This window comes from Plecotus auritus (assembly GCF_963455305.1).
Source record: "Plecotus auritus genome assembly, chromosome: 2".
NCBI lineage: Eukaryota > Metazoa > Chordata > Mammalia > Chiroptera > Vespertilionidae > Plecotus > Plecotus auritus.
In genome coordinates this window covers 207,877,857-207,896,125 of record NC_137771.1, presented here as the reverse complement: position 1 = coordinate 207,896,125, position 18,269 = coordinate 207,877,857, and the positions used below count along the sequence as shown (strand labels likewise).

Here is an 18,269-nt window from a genome sequence, read left to right as displayed (position 1 = left end):
CCAAAAGAGTGAGTACCTTATTTCTTGAAACCTTAAGAAATACCTGTGTGTGTTTTTTTCAGCCGCATACGCTATTACAAAGAGTCAAAGCCTGCACAACAGAAGAGGACCAGGAGAAGCTGATGCAAATTACAAGTCTGCATTCCCTGAATGCCTTCCTGCTGCCAATTAAAACTGTAGGTGTGCAGGTGAGTTGTGTGAATTCATTGCCCTGTGACATAACTTTCTGCAGATGTTCTTTTCACTATTGTTCAAATAGGAATGATTTAGGAAAATGAAATATGAAAATATGTAAAAATGTAATGTTTTAAATAATAGTTATGGAGTGAACAAAGTTATAGGAACTCAATATTCAGGCTGAGATCTTGTAGTTTTGGAACATCTGTCATCTGTAACCAAAAGTAAAAATTCAAAGAATGACTTGCTATAGGGTTTGCTTGCTTGCTTCTGCCTTGAAGGATAGTCACCAAGAGGTCATGTTCTCATTTATCCTTCTTGGTATGAAATATACTATTGCTTTAGAAAAAGTCTTTAATTGCAACAAGGCCCCCTGATGAACGTTATACACCACTTAGAGCTTGTTCTCAAATTGTGTATTTCTTAAACTAGTGCTCTATTTGTTTTACGTCTTCTCTCTTTTAGCTTTGATAATGTACAAATGACATTTGTGTATTTATTGTTCTATCTTTCCAATTGTAAAAGCATGTGAGGATCATATAATTTTTACTTTCATAATGCTATTCATAATCCTATATAATCCTATATAATAAAAGCCTAATATGCTAAGTGTCCGGTTGTCTGGTCGTCCATTCAACCAAAGTGTAATATGCTAATGATATGCTAAGGCTGCTCAACCGCTTGCTATGACATGCACTGACCACCAGGGGGAAGACACTCTGACTGTAGGTTAGCTTGCTGCTGATCAGTACTGAATGCACATGCCCTAGAGCCCTCCCATAGTCCCTCCCCGACTGGCCAACTTCCCGCATCCCTCCCCGGCCCAGTCGTGCACCGATGGGGTCCCTTAGCCTGGCCTGTGCCCACTCACAATCTGGGACCCTTCACGGGATTTAGTAGTGCGCGAAGTGGCAGGCAGCCAGAGAGGAGCCTGAGCCTGGGCCAGGCACCATGCCGCTCCCACTCATCCCGGCCCCACTGCGCCTGCCACTGCCATAGCTCTGTAGCGCTGCCATGGAGGTGGGAGAGGCTCGTGCCACTGCAGCTGCGCTTGCCAGCCGTGAGCCCGATGTCTGGCACCCGGCACTCAGCTGAGCGGTGCTCCCCCTGTGGGAGCACACTGACCAGGGGGCAGCTCCTGCATTGAGCGTCTGCCCCCTGGTGGTCAGTGCACGTCATAGCGACCGGTCGTTTCGCCAGTCGTTCTGCCTTTCTGTCGATTTGCTTATTAGGGTTTTATTACATAGGATATGATTTTTATCTTTTTAATATATATCTATATCTATAGATATATATATATATTTTTTTGATTTCAGAGAGGAATGGAGAGGGAGAGAAAGAGAGAAACATCAATGATGAGAGAGAATCATTGATCGGTTGCCTCCTGCACGCCCCCTACTGGGGATCAAGCTGCAACCCAGGCATATGCCCTTAACTAGAAATGAACCTAGATCCCTTCAGTCCGCAGGCCGATGCTCTATCCACTTAGCCAAACCAGCTAGGGCAATAGATACTGTCAAATTAGCCTTCATGTAGCCTAAATTCTCATTTTTTTAGTATACTGGTTATTAGGGTAGTTTGATGACTCTTTAAAAATTGCTCTTTAGTGTAATTTGATTTTTTAAAAAAAATTACTTGGATTAAACAGGACAAAGAAAAAAGGAATTAATATTATTACCAGTTTTATTCACTTGTTTTTAATAACTTTTAAGCTCATTTTTATTTTTTATCTCTGACTTAAGAATCCTTTTTTCACCTGATCAACATGGGCAGATCTTGTCTTCCAAATGAAGTGTGCTGGCTGTTCACAGTTGGGCAGGTACTCAGAATTAGATCCCAATGGGCTTCTGGCATGTATTAAATAAATAGTTATCATGACATTTTATGTCTGAACTGATTTAGGTAGAATTTAATATGAGATTTAAATTTAGGATTTATTTATATCATTAGAGACATATCCATTATATCCTCCTATATAATAAAAAGGTAATATGCAAATCAACCGAACGGCAGAACAACCGGTCTCTGTGACACGCACTGACCACCAGAGGGTAGACGCTCAATGCAGGAGCTGCCTCCTGGTGGTCAGTGCACTCCCACAGGGGGAGCGCAGCTCAGCCACAAGCTGGGCTGACAGCTGGCGAGTGCAGCGCTGGTGGCAGGAGCCTCTCTGGCCTTCGTGGCAGTGCTAAGGATGTCTGACTGACGGCTTAGGCACCGAGGGCTCCCAGACTTTTAAAGGGTGCAGGCTGGGCTGAGGGACGACCCCACCCCAGTGCATGAATGTCATGCACCAGGCCTCTAATACTTTTATAAAAAAGTTTTTTTTCCAAAAGAATTCCTATTAATGGTGTCATCATGCATGAAATGTTTTCTAGTCCATTTTTTGACCTCTACAAAACCATTAAAATTATTTTTATTTTTTATGTATTTTTATTTATTTGTTGTCTAAAGTTTTACATACGTCTCCTTTTTCCCCGCTTGACCTCTCTCCCCATTCCATCCCCCCCGCCCCCAGCCTTTCCCACCCCGGGCAAGCCCCCACTGCCCCAGTGTCTGTGTCCATTGGTTATGCTAATATGCATGCATACAAGTTCTTTGGTTGCTCTCTAACCGCCCCCTCCCCTGCCATTTGTCTGTGGATCTATTTTTTTTTTTTTAATGTATTTTATTGATTTTTTACAGAGAGGAAGGGAGAGGGACAGAGAGTTAGAAACATCGATGAGGGAGAAACATCGATTAGCTGCCTCCTGCACACCCCACACTGGGGGTGTGCCCGCAACCAAGGTACACGCCCTCAACCGGAATCGAACCCGGGACCCTTCAGTCCACAGGCCGACGCTCTATCCACTGAGCCAAACCGGTCAGGGCAGTGGATCTATTCTTGTTCATCAAATTATGTTGATTGTTATATCCCACATATGAGTGAGATCATGTGATATTTATCTTTCTCCAACTGGCTTATTTCACTTAGCATAATGCTCTCCAGTTCCATCTATGCTGTTGCAAATGGTAAAAGTTCCATCTTTTTTATAGTGGTGTAGTATTCCATTGTGTAGCTGTACCACAGTTTTTTAATCCACTCATCTGCAAAACCATTAAAATTATTGAATGCATTTTTACTTTCAGGGTGATTGTCGTTCCTACAGTTATGTGTGTGGAATCTCCAGTAAAGATGAGCCTGACTGGGAATCTCTTATTTTCCTGGCTAGGCTTATACCTCGCATGTGTCACAACATTAACAGGTATGTTCTACAGTGGGAGCAGGAGATAAGATGTAATAGAAGGATAAGTTGTTGTTTTTTTAATATGTTTTTATTGATTCTTTTAGAGAGAGAGGAAGGGAGAGGGATAGAGAGATAAAAGCATCAATGAGAGAGAAATATCTGTCAGCTGCTTCCTGCACTCCCCAAACTGGGGATCGCGCCCAAAACCTGGACGTGTGTGCCCTGACTGGGAATCAAACTGGTTACCTCTTGGTTCATGGGTTGACCCTCAAACACAGCCACACCAACCCAGCAAGGTGTTTTTTTGAAGGACCAAAAGGCTCAAGTGTAGATACAGATATATCTACTTAGTTCACAATTGAGCATATATTTAATATCTTATGTTTTGTTTCTTCAGCACAATGCATTTATCTGCTTTAAAAAAGGAGATAAGTCATGTCATGTCTTCCAAATTAGCAGTTTACATTACGTATTTTAAGGTAACATGTTTTATTCCAAAGGATTGAAAAAAATATCTGAAGGCTGTAGAATTACAAGTAGGGGCTTAGTTAATTTAATAATAATCTCAGGAAATCAAAGAAAAGAAATAGGCATATGCCAGATATCATTAAAATAACTACATGTATAATTTATTTTCAATTTAGTTTTTCAGATTTATTTTTCCTTTAATTTGCACATTAATTTTTATGTTGGATATATCAATAGCTGATTTATAATCTTCGTCTATTTTACAATACTTATCCTGTGTATAGTTCAAAAATCTCAACTTGTTTGGTGCCAGATTGCTCATTAAATATTCTTATTTCATAGTTGTTCACTCTTCTCTAGTCTTGTTTTTTTTGTGTTTTTTTTTTAAATGGGTATTGGGTAGTTAACAACCAAAAATAGTTACTTGATGTTTTAGTTTATTAAAATTTGCTGCAGAAATTAGAAATCTTTCCATTGGTGGTTACCTAGCAGAGTGTGTATTGCTCTCTGACTGCCTGCTACTGGGGCCTTCCAGACAAGGAGTCACAGGGAAGCCATGTTTTTTACTGTTGGGAATATGCCTATTAAAAGGTTTACTCCGATGAACCTAAAGCCCCCAAATAAGGAATCACCTTTAATACACTGAAAAAGAGTGAATTTTAAAATAAATAATGGTAAATTTGTAAATATCTATTTTTATTATTATATAAGCAGTTTTTATTGATTGAATTCATGAAGACATGGCAGCTCTGCAATTTGGGCCAACAGGGATTTAATTTTTGTTACTTGGAAATCAGTATGTGGAAGATGGGAAGCGCTAGCAAATAGCATATACTCCATCTGCATATCATGGTGCTTACTCTGTTTGTTGTTGTTAATCCTCACCTGAGGATATTTTTTCATAGATTTTTAGAGAGTGGAAGGGTGGGGGAGAGACAGAGAGAAAAACATTGATGTGAGAGAGACACATCAACTGGTTGCCTTCCGTATATGCTCCAACCTGGCTAGGGATGGACCTGCAATAGAGGTATGTGCCCTAGTCTGGAATCTAACCTGGGACCCTTCAGTTCACGGGCCAATGCTCTATCCACTGAGCCAAACAGACTAGGATTGTAATTAACTCTTTTGAATCGAGATAATTGTTTTGGTTAAAATAATGGCTCATAATTCATCTTCTGAATAATGCTAATACTTAAACTTTAGAGGTCAAATGGAATATTTCCTTTCCCTAATTTTGACTCCCCTGCTCTTACTATGCAGTTAGTACATTCTTACAGTTTTATCTCCCTCTACTTTTCTTTTGCCTAGGGCACTCACCCATGTTTAAACTTTTTCTCTATCCTTTATATGCTGGTTTCTCTTCCTGTTTTTTCTTTCTTCTCTGTTTTTCTCTCTCCTTGCACAACCCTTCCTCCCCCGGGAATGTCTAACAAATAAGCAACAACAAAAAACCTACTACATTTTAAAATATGAACCTAATAAGCCCTTAAAAGAAAGAGTCTTCGTAAGTTTTAGATTTTGCCAAGCTCCTTTTTAGGAATTAGAAATAAAGTTTAAAGTAGTTTCCCATTTTTTTGGTGTCTCTCCCCCCCGCCTCCCCCATTGGCATGATGGAATCTTGGAATCTTTGTACAGAGAGAGACTGCTCCAGTTTTGCTGTTCTACCTATACCTGCACATTTATTACCACTCTTGTTTGTAAGAAATTAGACCAAAAAATCAAGTTGTGGCATTCTCTTACCTACTTGCCTTTTCCTTTAAGGATTGTTTATGAGCTCTAGGAACTGTGTTGCTAAATAGAAATGTGTCTTACTTTCTGTGAGACAAAACTTTTTTTCCTGCTACAGTATATTTTGGAGGAGGCAATGAAGTAGTTGGTGGTAGTGGTGGTTTTGATCTGTTGCTGTTTTCTTCTGTGTGCTTTATTCTAAGTATACTAGAGGCCCGATGCACGAAGATTTGTGCAAGAATAGGCCTTCCTTCCTGAGGCTGCCAGCACTGCCTTCGCTCTGGCCGGAACCGCCTTTCTGCCTTTGCTCCAGCCCAGAGCCGCCTTTCCGCCTTCGCTCTAGCCCGGAGCCACCTTCCGCCTCTCACCTGTTGTGTCAATTTGCATATTCCTCCTTATTGGCTGTGGGTGCTGCCATCTTTGTCGTGGAGTTATGGTCAATTTGCATATTCTGTTTTTATTAGATAGGATATTAAGAAGAAAAGAAAAACATCACTAAACTTAACTATGGGAGATTGCCAAGGGAGATTTATTTTCTTTGCTAATGACAGATAGGGCTAAGAGAAAAGGATAGTTAGTTGTCTGCTGACTAGAGTTGGAATGGGGAGGCGAGAGGTGGCACTCCTGTCTCTACCCTGACTGCCTCTTTTTTCCTGAGTGAAGGTTGTACAACAGATCCTCCAAACGGTGGTAAGATTCCCCTTGAGTTGTTTGATCCTAACTTCCTCAAGCTATGTTCCAAACCCTACTTTTATTAACACCTGCAGTGGTGTATCTTCATATCTTTCAAATAGATATTTACTGAAAGCACTAGTGAGTTATTCCTTTTAGAAGGAACTAGTAGGATACCAAGTTTTGGTGTCCATTTTGGTGACATTTTTAATAAAGCGGAAAGGAGAATCTTTCCTTGGGATCAGTGTTGCCCAAAATGAAAAAAAGATCGAGTGGTCAAATAAGTTTGGGAAATTCACTGTAGCCCCATCTTGGATATTTCCAGTGCATATTAGCATATTACAATTTCTGAAGTTTTGTGGTAAAAACCTATTTATTTGTTCAACTCTCTGTTTCCCCAAGCCTATGAGTATTAATTTCCTGGGGCTACCGGAATACATTACCACAAACAGAGAAGCTAAAACAAGAGAAATTAATCATTCTTTCACAATTCTGGAGGCTAAAAGTCTAAGATCAAGGTTTCAGCAGGGCCATGCTCTCTGTGAAGGCTCTAGGGGAGGATCCTTTCCTACCTCTTCCTAGTTTCTGGTGTTTGTTGGCAGTCCTTGGCTTGTGGCAGTATAATGCCAATCTTTCTTCATTCTCACATGCCCTCTTCTGTCTGTGTGTGTTATGTTCCCAAATTTCTCTGTTTTTAGAAAGACACCCAGTTATTGGATTAATGGCCACCCTGACGTTATCTTAACTTGATTACATCTGCAAATACTCTATTTTCACCACAGGTTCCAGGTGGATATGGTACATTGGGAACACTCTAACCCAAGACATTACATGAAAAGAGGAATATGATAATCACATATATCTTTACACATTCTAAGATATTAGTATTCTAGAGAATGCACTTAGAGGAAGGTACATAGAACATAGACCCCTCTATGATTTTATATTCTAACCAGCCCATTTGGGGATTTGAAATGGGTAGGAGAGGGGCCTAAGTAAATGGAAAAAAATGTTATTCCTTGTGCATTGCTTAACATACTAAATTGTAATTCTCTCTAATTTTCTCTTTCCCCCTTCTAGAGTTGTCTATATATTTGGCCCACCAGTTAAAGAGCCTCCTACAGATGTTACTCCCACTTTCTTGACAACAGGGGTGCTCAGTACTTTACGCCAAGCTGATTTTGAAGCTCAGAACATTCTCAGGGAGTCCAGTAAGTTGCTCATTTTGCTTATCACTGCATGCTCTAATTAAAATTTGGATGCTTGGCATTGTGATTTCTAGTAGAATAATAAGATTTTTAATTTTTAGGTGCTTTCATGTTTATGGATAATTCTTTGATACTGTCTTCATAAAAAACTTATCCACCCTTTGGTTGTGTGCAGACATGTGCAGAGTGGCAAAAAATTTGAGTTGCCCAACTTGTAACTGATGTTGAACAAGGCAGTGCTTTGCCTTCTTACTGTAAACAAATGTTCTTTTTGTAGGCTATTTAGTGGCATATTTTTGGCATTTTCATGCTTTTGGTTGGTGATTTCACTATTTAAAATGTCCTCCAAGCATAGTGCTGATGTACTGTCTAGATTTCTAAGCACAGGAAGGCTGTGATGTGTCTCAGAGAGAAAATATGTAGGTTAGATAAGGTTTGTTCATGCCTGAATTATAGTGCTGTTGGACATGAGTTCAATGTTAATCTGCAATAAATATTAAATTAGGTGTCTTTAAACAAAAACACACATAAAACAAGGTAGGTACTGGTTGGTTGATAAATATGTGACCAGAGAATTGCAAGAACCTAACTGTATTTCCTCTAGATCATAACTACCATGAATTATAAGAATAGGCTTTATATATATATATATATATTACATATGTATAAAGTGTCATCACTATAACATAGCACTACAGTCAAATTTTATTACTTGTATTTGTGATTGAGTTTACTTAAAATGCTGTGAGAGTAGCTGGGAACAATGCACAATGGCTTTCCTAACTGGTGTGTGTATGTGATTTCAGATATTGTCTGGGAGGGTTTTATTGAACTAGGTCGAAGTGCTTTTCCATGGATGGTGATTGGCTCTATATGTTAACTTCCTTTCTCTAGGTTATGCTGGAAAAATCAGTCAGATGCCAGTGATTCTGACACCATTACATTTTGATCGGGATCCACTTCAGAAGCAGCCTTCATGCCAGAGATCTGTGGTTATTCGAACCTTTATTACTAGTGATTTCATGACTGGTATACCTGCAACACCTGGCAATGAGATCCCTGTAGAGGTAATTTATATATTCCTTCTAATGTGTGTTTTCAGTACCTCATACATTTTATAATATGGTGAGTGGAATAGACTATGACAATGTTGATATTTGGTTTACTGTTCAGAAGACAGGCTCTTTTTATCTCCACATGATTGTTCAGTACACTATAGTAGAAAAAGGCCTTAAATATATTATAACCCTCTAGATGTCTCATTACTATATGGAGAGGAACCAACCAACTCTAATCTATAACTATTTAATTTTGCCAACCAACCTCTACTTTACAAATAATATTTTCTAAGTAAAGAAAAAAACCTGAGGACTGAAGAAAAGTTTATTGGAAATAAGGATGAGAATTGATGGCATTTTGACCAGAAACCCAAGAATTCTTTAATGTTCTGTTACCAGCAATTCAATTTTTAAAAAAAATATTTTTATTGATTTCAGAGAGGAAGGGAGAAGGAGAGATAGAAACATCAATGATGAGAGAGAATTTTGATGGGCTGCCTCCTGCATGCTCCCTACTGGGGATTGAGCCTGCAACCTGGGCGTGTGCCCCCTGCCAGAATTGAACCTGGGACCCTTCAGTCCATAGGCCGTCACTCTATCCACTGAGCAAAACCAGCCAGGGCCAGCAATTCAGTTTTTGATCACCATCTCCCTCTCCTATTCTCTCTCCACCAAGGAGCCATTTGCTTGTGAAAAGATGAAAATCACACTGAGCCTTTGTTAGTTGGACCACTGCTCCAGTAGCTAATGAAAGGCTCTGGTTGTAGCTGCACAGCTGGGCTGGGAAATGTGGCTTACAGTCTGTTTTCTGTTAGGCTCAGATTTGCCAAGTTTTTGTTCAGTGACCAGGCTTTCTCCTACTGTACACTTGTCAGTGGTTATTATTATAATACATTATGCACCACCTTGGTAGCTTCAGAGTTGTTTCAGCCACAGATAATTTGTGAAGAATTGGCTTAAACACATAAAATACTATGTTTAGATGCCAAAGCAATGCAAAATTGCCATGAATGTTTCTAAACACTTGTTGACAAACATAACCTGTAGGCTAGCACCTATCTGTGGGTCATACTTTGAGTAGTACTGACTTTAAGTCACTTCAACCTATAGAGGGAAGTAGTTCACTACCTAAAATTAATCAGAGGCCATCCCATGTACATAGAAGCAAATAGTAAAAATAGATTACAGTTTCAAATTGCAAATGCAAGCCCTTTGGGTTTTTTGGACATGCAGTGGATTCTGGCTCTTATAATTGTAATCTTTGTTTTATAACAGGTGGTGTTAAAGATGGTCACTGAGATTAAGAAGATTCCTGGTATTTCTCGAATTATGTATGACTTAACATCAAAGCCCCCAGGAACTACTGAGTGGGAGTAATAAACTTCTTGTTTCACTAAAGTACTGTGTGCAGTTTAAATTAATTAGAGACCATTCCCAGTATTGACACGCAGTACTGTGAAGAGTGCTGGATCGGCTATATTACATCTGAATTCTTCACAGCAAAAATTTATGGCCTGAAGGCTGAGTTGGGGATAACTAAAGGGGACTGAAGTTTGTACGGGTATAATCAACGCATCATTGCCTACACTCAGACAGATTGACACTGCATTTGCCTTTGCCTCACTTGTTCTTTATGTGTAAACTTACTGTTGCTGTTGATGTCTGTCAATGAAGATGTATGGAGGTGGGTGAGTTTGGGGTAGTAATGGGCTTCTAAGTTCCCTTGCCAGTTTCTAAGAGCTGTTAGAAAACTCCCGTGACTTAGTATTTATGCCTGTTGGAGAATCTGAGTTTCCATGTAAGTAACCTTATTTCTCCAAAGGTTGGGGAAGTGATGAACATGTCAGATAAAGGTATAGGTGGGCTGTTCCAGCCACTTTTTCAGTACACTGGCATTATAAATGTAAGCTACTTTAAGATGAAAGCATCAGGAATTTGCTGAAGTGCTTTAGAATTTTATGATACCACAGCCATGGGAGAAAGAAAACTATGAGTGGTCTCAGTTTAAAATGTTTTCAAATCCTGTTTTCCATAGATGTCGTGTTGCTCACATAGCCTTTTCACTAATAAGGAGCTTTATCCTCCCTGCCTTATATTGCCTGCTACAGCAGCCTTGCATAGGAAGTTTCTGTTCTCTTCCTAGAAGAAACTGGTTTTGGTGCAGCATCAAGTTTGAGGGCTTTAAACTCGTTTGGTCAGAGGGGAAGCTCTGAGACCACGAAGACCATCGTGCATGCCAGCAGCTTACAAATGCACACCCGCAGCTTACAAATGCACGCCTGTAGCTTCTATCACTTAGTGAAGAGTTTAAAGTGAACTCTTAGATGTCATGTGTTAGACAGGTTCATTACCCACTGCCCAGAAGACTGACTAGTCTTGGTCTGTGCACGCTATTGCCAAACTTTGTAATCCTACCAGCTGTAAGAGATGATTCAAGAACTGGTGTAGGACTTGTTCCAATTCCCACCAGTTTCTACCAGATCCTTTGTAATATTTATGTAAGCACTATAAAAATAGGCAGTATTAGACATACATTCTACAACCATTTCTCAGTATTTTAGCTGATGTTACTATTTAAGAATGCTACCATGTTTTTCTTCTTTTGTTTATTGAAGTATAATTGAGATGCAACATATTAGTTTTAGGTGTCTATATTTTTCTCATACCACTTTCCATCTCAGGTCGCTGCCTCTTATTCTCAAAATTCTGTATTAAGGTACAAAATTTTGTATGGGATTCAGTGTTAGAAAAATAATAAAATTGTGTGTGGCAGATGTCTTCATTCTGGCTGGCCCAGAGTACAAGAAAACTATTGCTGGACCGTTGAGGGAAGAGCTCTGTCTATTGTAACCGATATCCTTACTTGAGACCAAGGAGTCCAGTGACTTCTACAAAACTTGAAAGGTTCCTTCTCTGTCCTGATGATGGGTTATTATAATGGCCTTTTGAAAAGAGGATATGTTAGTGATCTGGCCTTTAGAGCTGGAATAGACAACCTATAAAGGGTTTACAAATATGTTTATGTGAAAAATTTCTAGCAAAAGTGTCATGATTTTGTTTTCAAGCAAATACTAGGAATCTGTAGTAATAGTGGGTTTTTTGTGTCCCCGCCCCTAAAGTGCATTCAAGGGAACATTGCTCCACTGAAATGGTACGTAAAGAGTTAGATCATGGGAGCTTGGAAAGTGCTGTTCAGTTGTCCTTCCATCTTGGGGACTCGGTATATATTGCATTCAAAGCTCTGAGAAATTTTGAAGTTAACAATGGTTAAAAATTTTTTAACCTGATGTTTTCCTGATATTTGTTCACTAAACCCCTTCTTAAATAGTCCTGCATAATACTGGAAAATGGTTTCTCCAAAGCACACATTGACATGATTCAGAAAAAATTAAAATTTCAGATATTCCCTGACACTTTATACCATCTCTTCCTCTGCAAAGCACTTTTGTTTTGTGCCATACAGTATTGTTCTATATCTTCAGAGTATTTCATTTGAGCATCTGAGAAATGTTAAGATTATAATCCCATTTTACACTCAAGGAAACAAGCTCAGTTTAGTAATAGATACCTAAAGAGTTTCAGATTAAATGTGATCCTTGGTAGGTCATGACTTGCATCCCTGTCATTCACCACTCACCTGGGTACCTTTCTAATATACCTTGTTTCTTTGTACCTATTAGAAGGGGGTAGCAGAGCACTGGAAGCATCATTTCTTCCTAAGATTGGGAAGTACAAAAGAATATTTAAGAACCAGATACAATATTTAAGAACCCATCTTTTGCTGCCTTCTTCCTGAAGCAGCAGCATGCATGTAGCCAAGTAAGAATTGTAAAAGTTTGTTTCTTGGTGTGTTTGGGTTTAACTCCTGAGAGCCTGTTCTACCGAAATCCTTGAATCAAACCTTGAGAGAATAAAGGCATTCAGATTAGATAGGTGGGACTGTCCTTTAATTTTTTTTTCACATCAGATATGACCCAAAGGTAAATAGCAAAATACATTGTAAAATCAAATGTTACCCCCTTTTTTGAAGCTATGGCATACGTAAGCAGGGTTTGAACAGTTGAATCTTCTATTGTGATCATGACATGTACCCACTGGCAATCTCTTCATTGGGTGTTTTTGGGAAAGTTGGCAGAATATGCCTTTTCTTTGAGACCCAGTGTAAGAGTCTCCCACAATCAGTTGTAGATAGGTAATTGTTGGCAGAGCTAGAGCTCAAATCCAGGCTTGCAGCTCTCTGCCTTGAAGAGGTAATGCGCTATGGGCCTTTGTGGTAAGGCCTAATAGGAAGTTACCAGTGTAATTGACCATTGGGGGTAAATGTACTTCCAAAGTGTTAATCATCTTTTTGACGGTTAGTGATTAGTGCTTGGAGATAGCAGTATCTTTCAGAAATGCCTCTGACACTCATGCCCAATGTTATACCCCGGTTTCTTTCTACCTTTACATACCACTCCCCTTCACTATTCTCCACTCCTGCTCCTTTCTTCCCTGAATTCTCATTGGAATGTGGTGAGGACACACCTCAATGGAGGCTCCTTTCATTGTCCCAAATTAAGAATATAATAGTAAACTGAATACAAGTTGGATGCCTCCACCATCGGAAAGCATTCCTTTTGTCCCTACTGAAATAGCTTGGCCACACAGGTGACATAGGAGCTCAGGGTATTTCACCACTGTAGGCTGTTGACAATAGTGATATTGGCATATTTGGCTCTTACATTCCTGAGTGTTTCGTTTAATGGCAAGAGGTTTGGACTCTCCCAGTCAAATGCCAGCTCCCAGCCCTGGTCTTCATATTGAAGAGGCCCAGGTATGCTACCCAACTCTATTCTTTCTGCCAGTGGTTCTCAACCCTGGGTGCCTATTACTACTGCCCGAGGACTTAAGTCTGGGTCATGCCCAGACCCACCATCAACTCAAATGTGAATCTTGGTGGGGCTCAAGCATTGGCAGTTTTAAGTCTCTCCACTGGAACAAATTGTTAATGAGGAATATACCTGGCCTATCTGGTTATGGTTTAAAATCTTAGACAAACCTATAGATGAGAAGAGAAGGTCATAGATACTGCCTTGTCGAAGATCTCATAGCTACATTAGTTCAGACTCCAGAAATGAGTCTAACGCTGCATTGTTGTTGCTCAGACACTCCAAAGGTCTGTTTGGTGATATTTAAGGCAGCTGACATAAATGTTGCCCCTGTTGAGGTTGCTTCTCTCAATCTATTTGATTATATATGTGTCTATAAATCAATAGTCCAGCCACACACACATATACACACACATGCATATATATATATATATATATATATATATATATATATATATATATGTATGTATGTATTTTAGAAAGAGGAAAGGAGAGGGAGAGAGAAACATCAATGAGAGAATCATCGATTAGCTGCCACGCCCCCTACTGGGGATTGAACCCAGGCGGGAACATGTAGCCCTGACCTGGAATCGAACCGTGACCTCCTGGTTCACAGGTCAGTGCTCAGCCACTGAGCCACACCTGCCAGGCAGTCTACCCCTATGCTGCAGCCACCTCTCCAAATCTGAGTCTGGCCAGATCATGAAACTGATACTGAGCTAGTCCTGTACCCACTCAGAGTCCTGGAGCTGTGTTAGAATAATTCTCTAGAGAGCTAGAGATTACCTGTCTGAAACCTAAGTTCCTGAGTGAGAATCTTTTGAGCACCTCCATCTTAATTTACCTACCCACTAGGGTCTTTGTTCACTGGTGATTCCTGTGGCATTTTTTGACTTTGTTAAAGGCCCTTTGATTAACAAAATCATGAAACTCCAGGCGAGTTTAGCTATTTCTTGAGTATACTAAAAGTAACCGAAGAGGAGTGTATGCTTTTGGAGAATACAGATATCTGAGGTAAGAAATTCTCTGTCTTTGAATCTACTATGACCTTAAGGTATTAAATGAAGAAGTGAATGTAACCTTTGGAACAGACTTTTCATAAAGAAATATTTTGTTAATTGGAGTAAGTAGTATAGTTGTGAAATAATCATGTAATTGTTCATGGCATACTTGTATGTTGTGATAACATTGGCATAAAATCGCTTTGCTAAATTAATGTGAAATGACTTTAATGCCTTTTGTCTTCAATATGCGTCATAAAGGAGGAAACCACTTTCACAATTTGTCGTTAAGCTTCAGTGTTCATGAGAAAGAAGCAACAGCAAAGAGGACACACTATTGGGACATGGGAAATAAGTTGCATAGACTATCAGGAGTTTCTGGATAATGAACTTAATCTCCTTCTCTTACATATGTGAGAGGGTGGGCAGCATTTTGCCTAGAATGTTAACAGTGAGCATAGCGGACATAAAATACTGGGAAGCTTTTTATTTAAATGATTAGCTTAAAGGGGTGTGTATTTGTGTTTCTGAAATTAAAGTCATACATACAAACACACTTCTTTCATATTTATATTTAATAAAATCTGTTCCCAATTTCTTAAGTTACCCTTATTAATTTAGATACAAAAGTTGGATCCATTTCATTGTTCAGAACTATGTTATCAGAGTTGATCAAACTCATCAAAGTAAATGTGTATATGAGTGAGTTACAAATATGAGGATTTGAGGAAATAACTGTTCAGAACCAATTCACTCATTACTCTCAGCTAGCTCCATTGCTCCAGTATGTTTCCTTCACAGCATTGATCTGGTCTGGCCTGCTATCTGAGAAGACTTTAATTCAACTGTATTTTTGAAAAGTTTTTATTGTTTTAACATGGCTCAAATCAATATTGAGTTTATATCTTAAACTCTCAAAAATCTGTCATTCTCTCTTTTTTAGAAAAATTCTACTGTTCTCAAAAGCTATATTTCATACCATAGCTACATAAGGTTTTTTTGTAGATTGTTACTGGATTATTGTAATGATACACACACACACACACACACACACACACACACACACACACACACACACACACACTAGACTAGATACTAGAAAAGCAACTAGGAATTTCACTTTAATCTCACTGTTACCCAAATACTGTGTCGAATTCTAATTAAATACTCTTTCATATTTCAGAATGCTATTCTACATGCAGTTTTATATTACAGTTCGTTTAGCAATATATCACTTGCCAACACATTTAAAAAAATAACACCACAGAGAAAAGTATATTTTAAAAATTTCCACTTAATGTGCTCACATTGACTAGAGAGGAACATGAGAGCCTTTTGTCAAGATGCCTTGACCTAATTGCATTAGGGTGATCGATATTTGCTCTAATATCTAAGTAAAAGCTTAATAGACAAAATATTGAGCTAAGTGCAAGAAAATTCCAGCTTCTGATTCTAGAAAGCAGCATCTTTACAGTGTGGGTGGTAAGGATGTAATGATATAATGAATGGAACTTTATTTTAGTGCTTTGTTTTTTAGGGAAAAAGGTGCTAGGAATTATATATGCTATGTCCATAATCAATCTCCTTAAGATTTTTTCAAACATACACAACTAGCATCCCATTCATATTCCTATTACTTAGATTAAAGAATTGGTACTTTTACTTGATGATTGATTAAATGATGTAACACATAGTGAGATTTCCCTGAAGTTGGTAATAAGTATCCAGAGATTTAAAAATCAATAGTCCAGCCAGCATGGCTCAGTGGTTGAGCATCAACCTATGAACCAGGAGGTCATGGTTTGATTCCTGGTAAGGTACATGCCCTAGTTGTGGGCTCAATCCCCAGTGTGGGGTGTGCAGGAGGCAGATGATCAGTGAGTCTCATCATTGATGTTTCTCTCTCCCTTCCTCTCTGAAAGCAATAAAAATATATTAAAAAATAAAAAGAAAAGCACAGCATTTAGTAGTGGGTGGTAGACCCAGCTTCAGATGGTCTGAACAATTTCCATGGTGCTTATGGTTAGACTGGCCTGTTGTCAGTTCAGGTTTCCTTTAGAAACTCTTCTCCTTAGTTCTTCTCTGGACATCATGTGCTCTTTCCCAAGGATAAAAGGAGAGTTGTAGAAAAGAAGGTTAGGTCATTAAATCTCGATGAGGACTTCAGGGTTGTTTTTCAGCTTTTGTTGCAGCCAAGAAATACTGTTTAGTTCATGACTCAGGAAGTGAAGACTGATGGTGTTGATCCCAGGAGGTTTATTTTTGAGTGCTAATGCGCTGCTGAGTGGCCTGGCAAATGCAAGGCAGCCAGAGGCCGCATTAATTTTGTGGTTTAAGGCCAGAAGAGCAAGAGATTTATTATCCATCGTAATTACTATAAACATTTGGCATTTATTCAGTAAGGGGAAGGCATATGTAACATGACATTTATTATCTTCCGAGCCCATGTAGGTTCATTGTGGCAGTAACTTCTGACTGAGCACCTGTTCTGTGCACTGCACTGTGCTGGACTCCAGAGAGCACTCCACGCCTGGAGGAGACATAGGCATGTTTGGTTCCTCTGACTCCCTCACCATCCCCAACCCTCCATGTGCATATATGTATGTTTTGTTTGGGCAACACTATGTTTTTAATATCAGGAGACATTGTAGAAAGAAGCAAGATTTTTGGCTTCTCTTGAAAAATGGGAAGATTTGTGAATTTTTGCCAACTGTCCCGTATGGCACAGCTGGCTGCAGCTGCATTGCTGTTGCCCACTCAGGAAGCAGTATGAATATCCAGGTCTCCACGTGGAATCTAGATGGGTTAAGGAGCTTAATATGAAAAATAAAACTGAAGTTTATGGGAGGAAATGCAGGAGAGTATCTTTGTCTTGCTGTTTGAGGACAGATTTCTTAAGACTCCAGATAGTTTACATTGTACATGAAAATTTTATTTTATTTTTTAAAATATATTTTTATTGATTTCAGAGAGAGAGAGAAACATCAATGATGAGAATCATTGAATGACTGCCTCCTGCATGCCCCCTACTGAGGATCGAGCTGCAACCTGGGCATGTGCCCTTTACCGGAATCGAACCTGGGACCCTTCAGTCTGCAGGCCGACACTCTATCCACTGAGCCAAACCAGCTGGGGCATGGAAAATTTATTTTTATCAAAATTAAAGGTTCTTACTCATCAATGGTCATCATAGAGAAGCAATCTACAGGAAAACAGCTTGGAACAACTATTTTCAGTGTATAAAACCAATAAGGAATTACTATCTAGATTCTAAAATATTCAAGGAATTCTTGAACATAATTTTAACTTACAGCCAGAAAAGTCAGAAATAGACTGTTGATAAGTAATGAATAGAAAGAGAAATTTGGATAATTATTAAGTATCTTAAGTGAATGTAATCAGAAAATGCAATTTAAAATGAAATGACTCAATTTTCCCACAATTCAGTTGGTAAAAGTTAGGAAGTCATAATATCAAACAATGGCCAAAGATAAGGGGACACGAGAATCCTCCTGTGCTGCTGGTGGAGGTAGAAACAGCTCTTCCCCGTGAGCTATGTGGGCAGTGCAGAGTGAAATGAAGAATGTGTATGTGCTATGCCAAGAATGTCATGCCTGAGGTCATGTCAACATCCATGGGTGAGCCTGACTTGAGCAGCATCACTGCCCAACACTAGTTGTTGCAGTTGCCTGTTACTGGCACACATTTCTGATTTTCCTGTTTGGTTGTTCTCAATGTGTTCATTTATCTCCACTCAATAAAGTCCTCCTGTGCATAAAACCACCAAGTGCCCTACTCCACTTTTGCCTAAATAATGTTTTTCTACAAGCCAGAGGGACACTTCCTGCAACTTAACTACCCT

General features: G+C 39.2%; 1 protein-coding gene across 1 annotated transcript in view; it reads left to right on the top strand.

Annotated features, from left to right (window-relative positions):
• The window catches only part of GMPS (guanine monophosphate synthase), a 55,571-nt gene extending 44,251 nt beyond the window's left edge, over window positions 1–11,320 (top strand). The window contains exons 12-16 of the mRNA XM_080657262.1: window positions 63–188; window positions 3,307–3,422; window positions 7,353–7,483; window positions 8,375–8,547; window positions 9,814–11,320. Coding sequence (XP_080513388.1) covers window positions 63–188; window positions 3,307–3,422; window positions 7,353–7,483; window positions 8,375–8,547; window positions 9,814–9,915 — 648 coding nt within the window. The 3' untranslated portion in view covers window positions 9,916–11,320. The remainder of the gene's footprint in view (window positions 1–62; window positions 189–3,306; window positions 3,423–7,352; window positions 7,484–8,374; window positions 8,548–9,813) is intronic.
• Window positions 11,321–18,269: the final 6,949 nt, after the last annotated feature.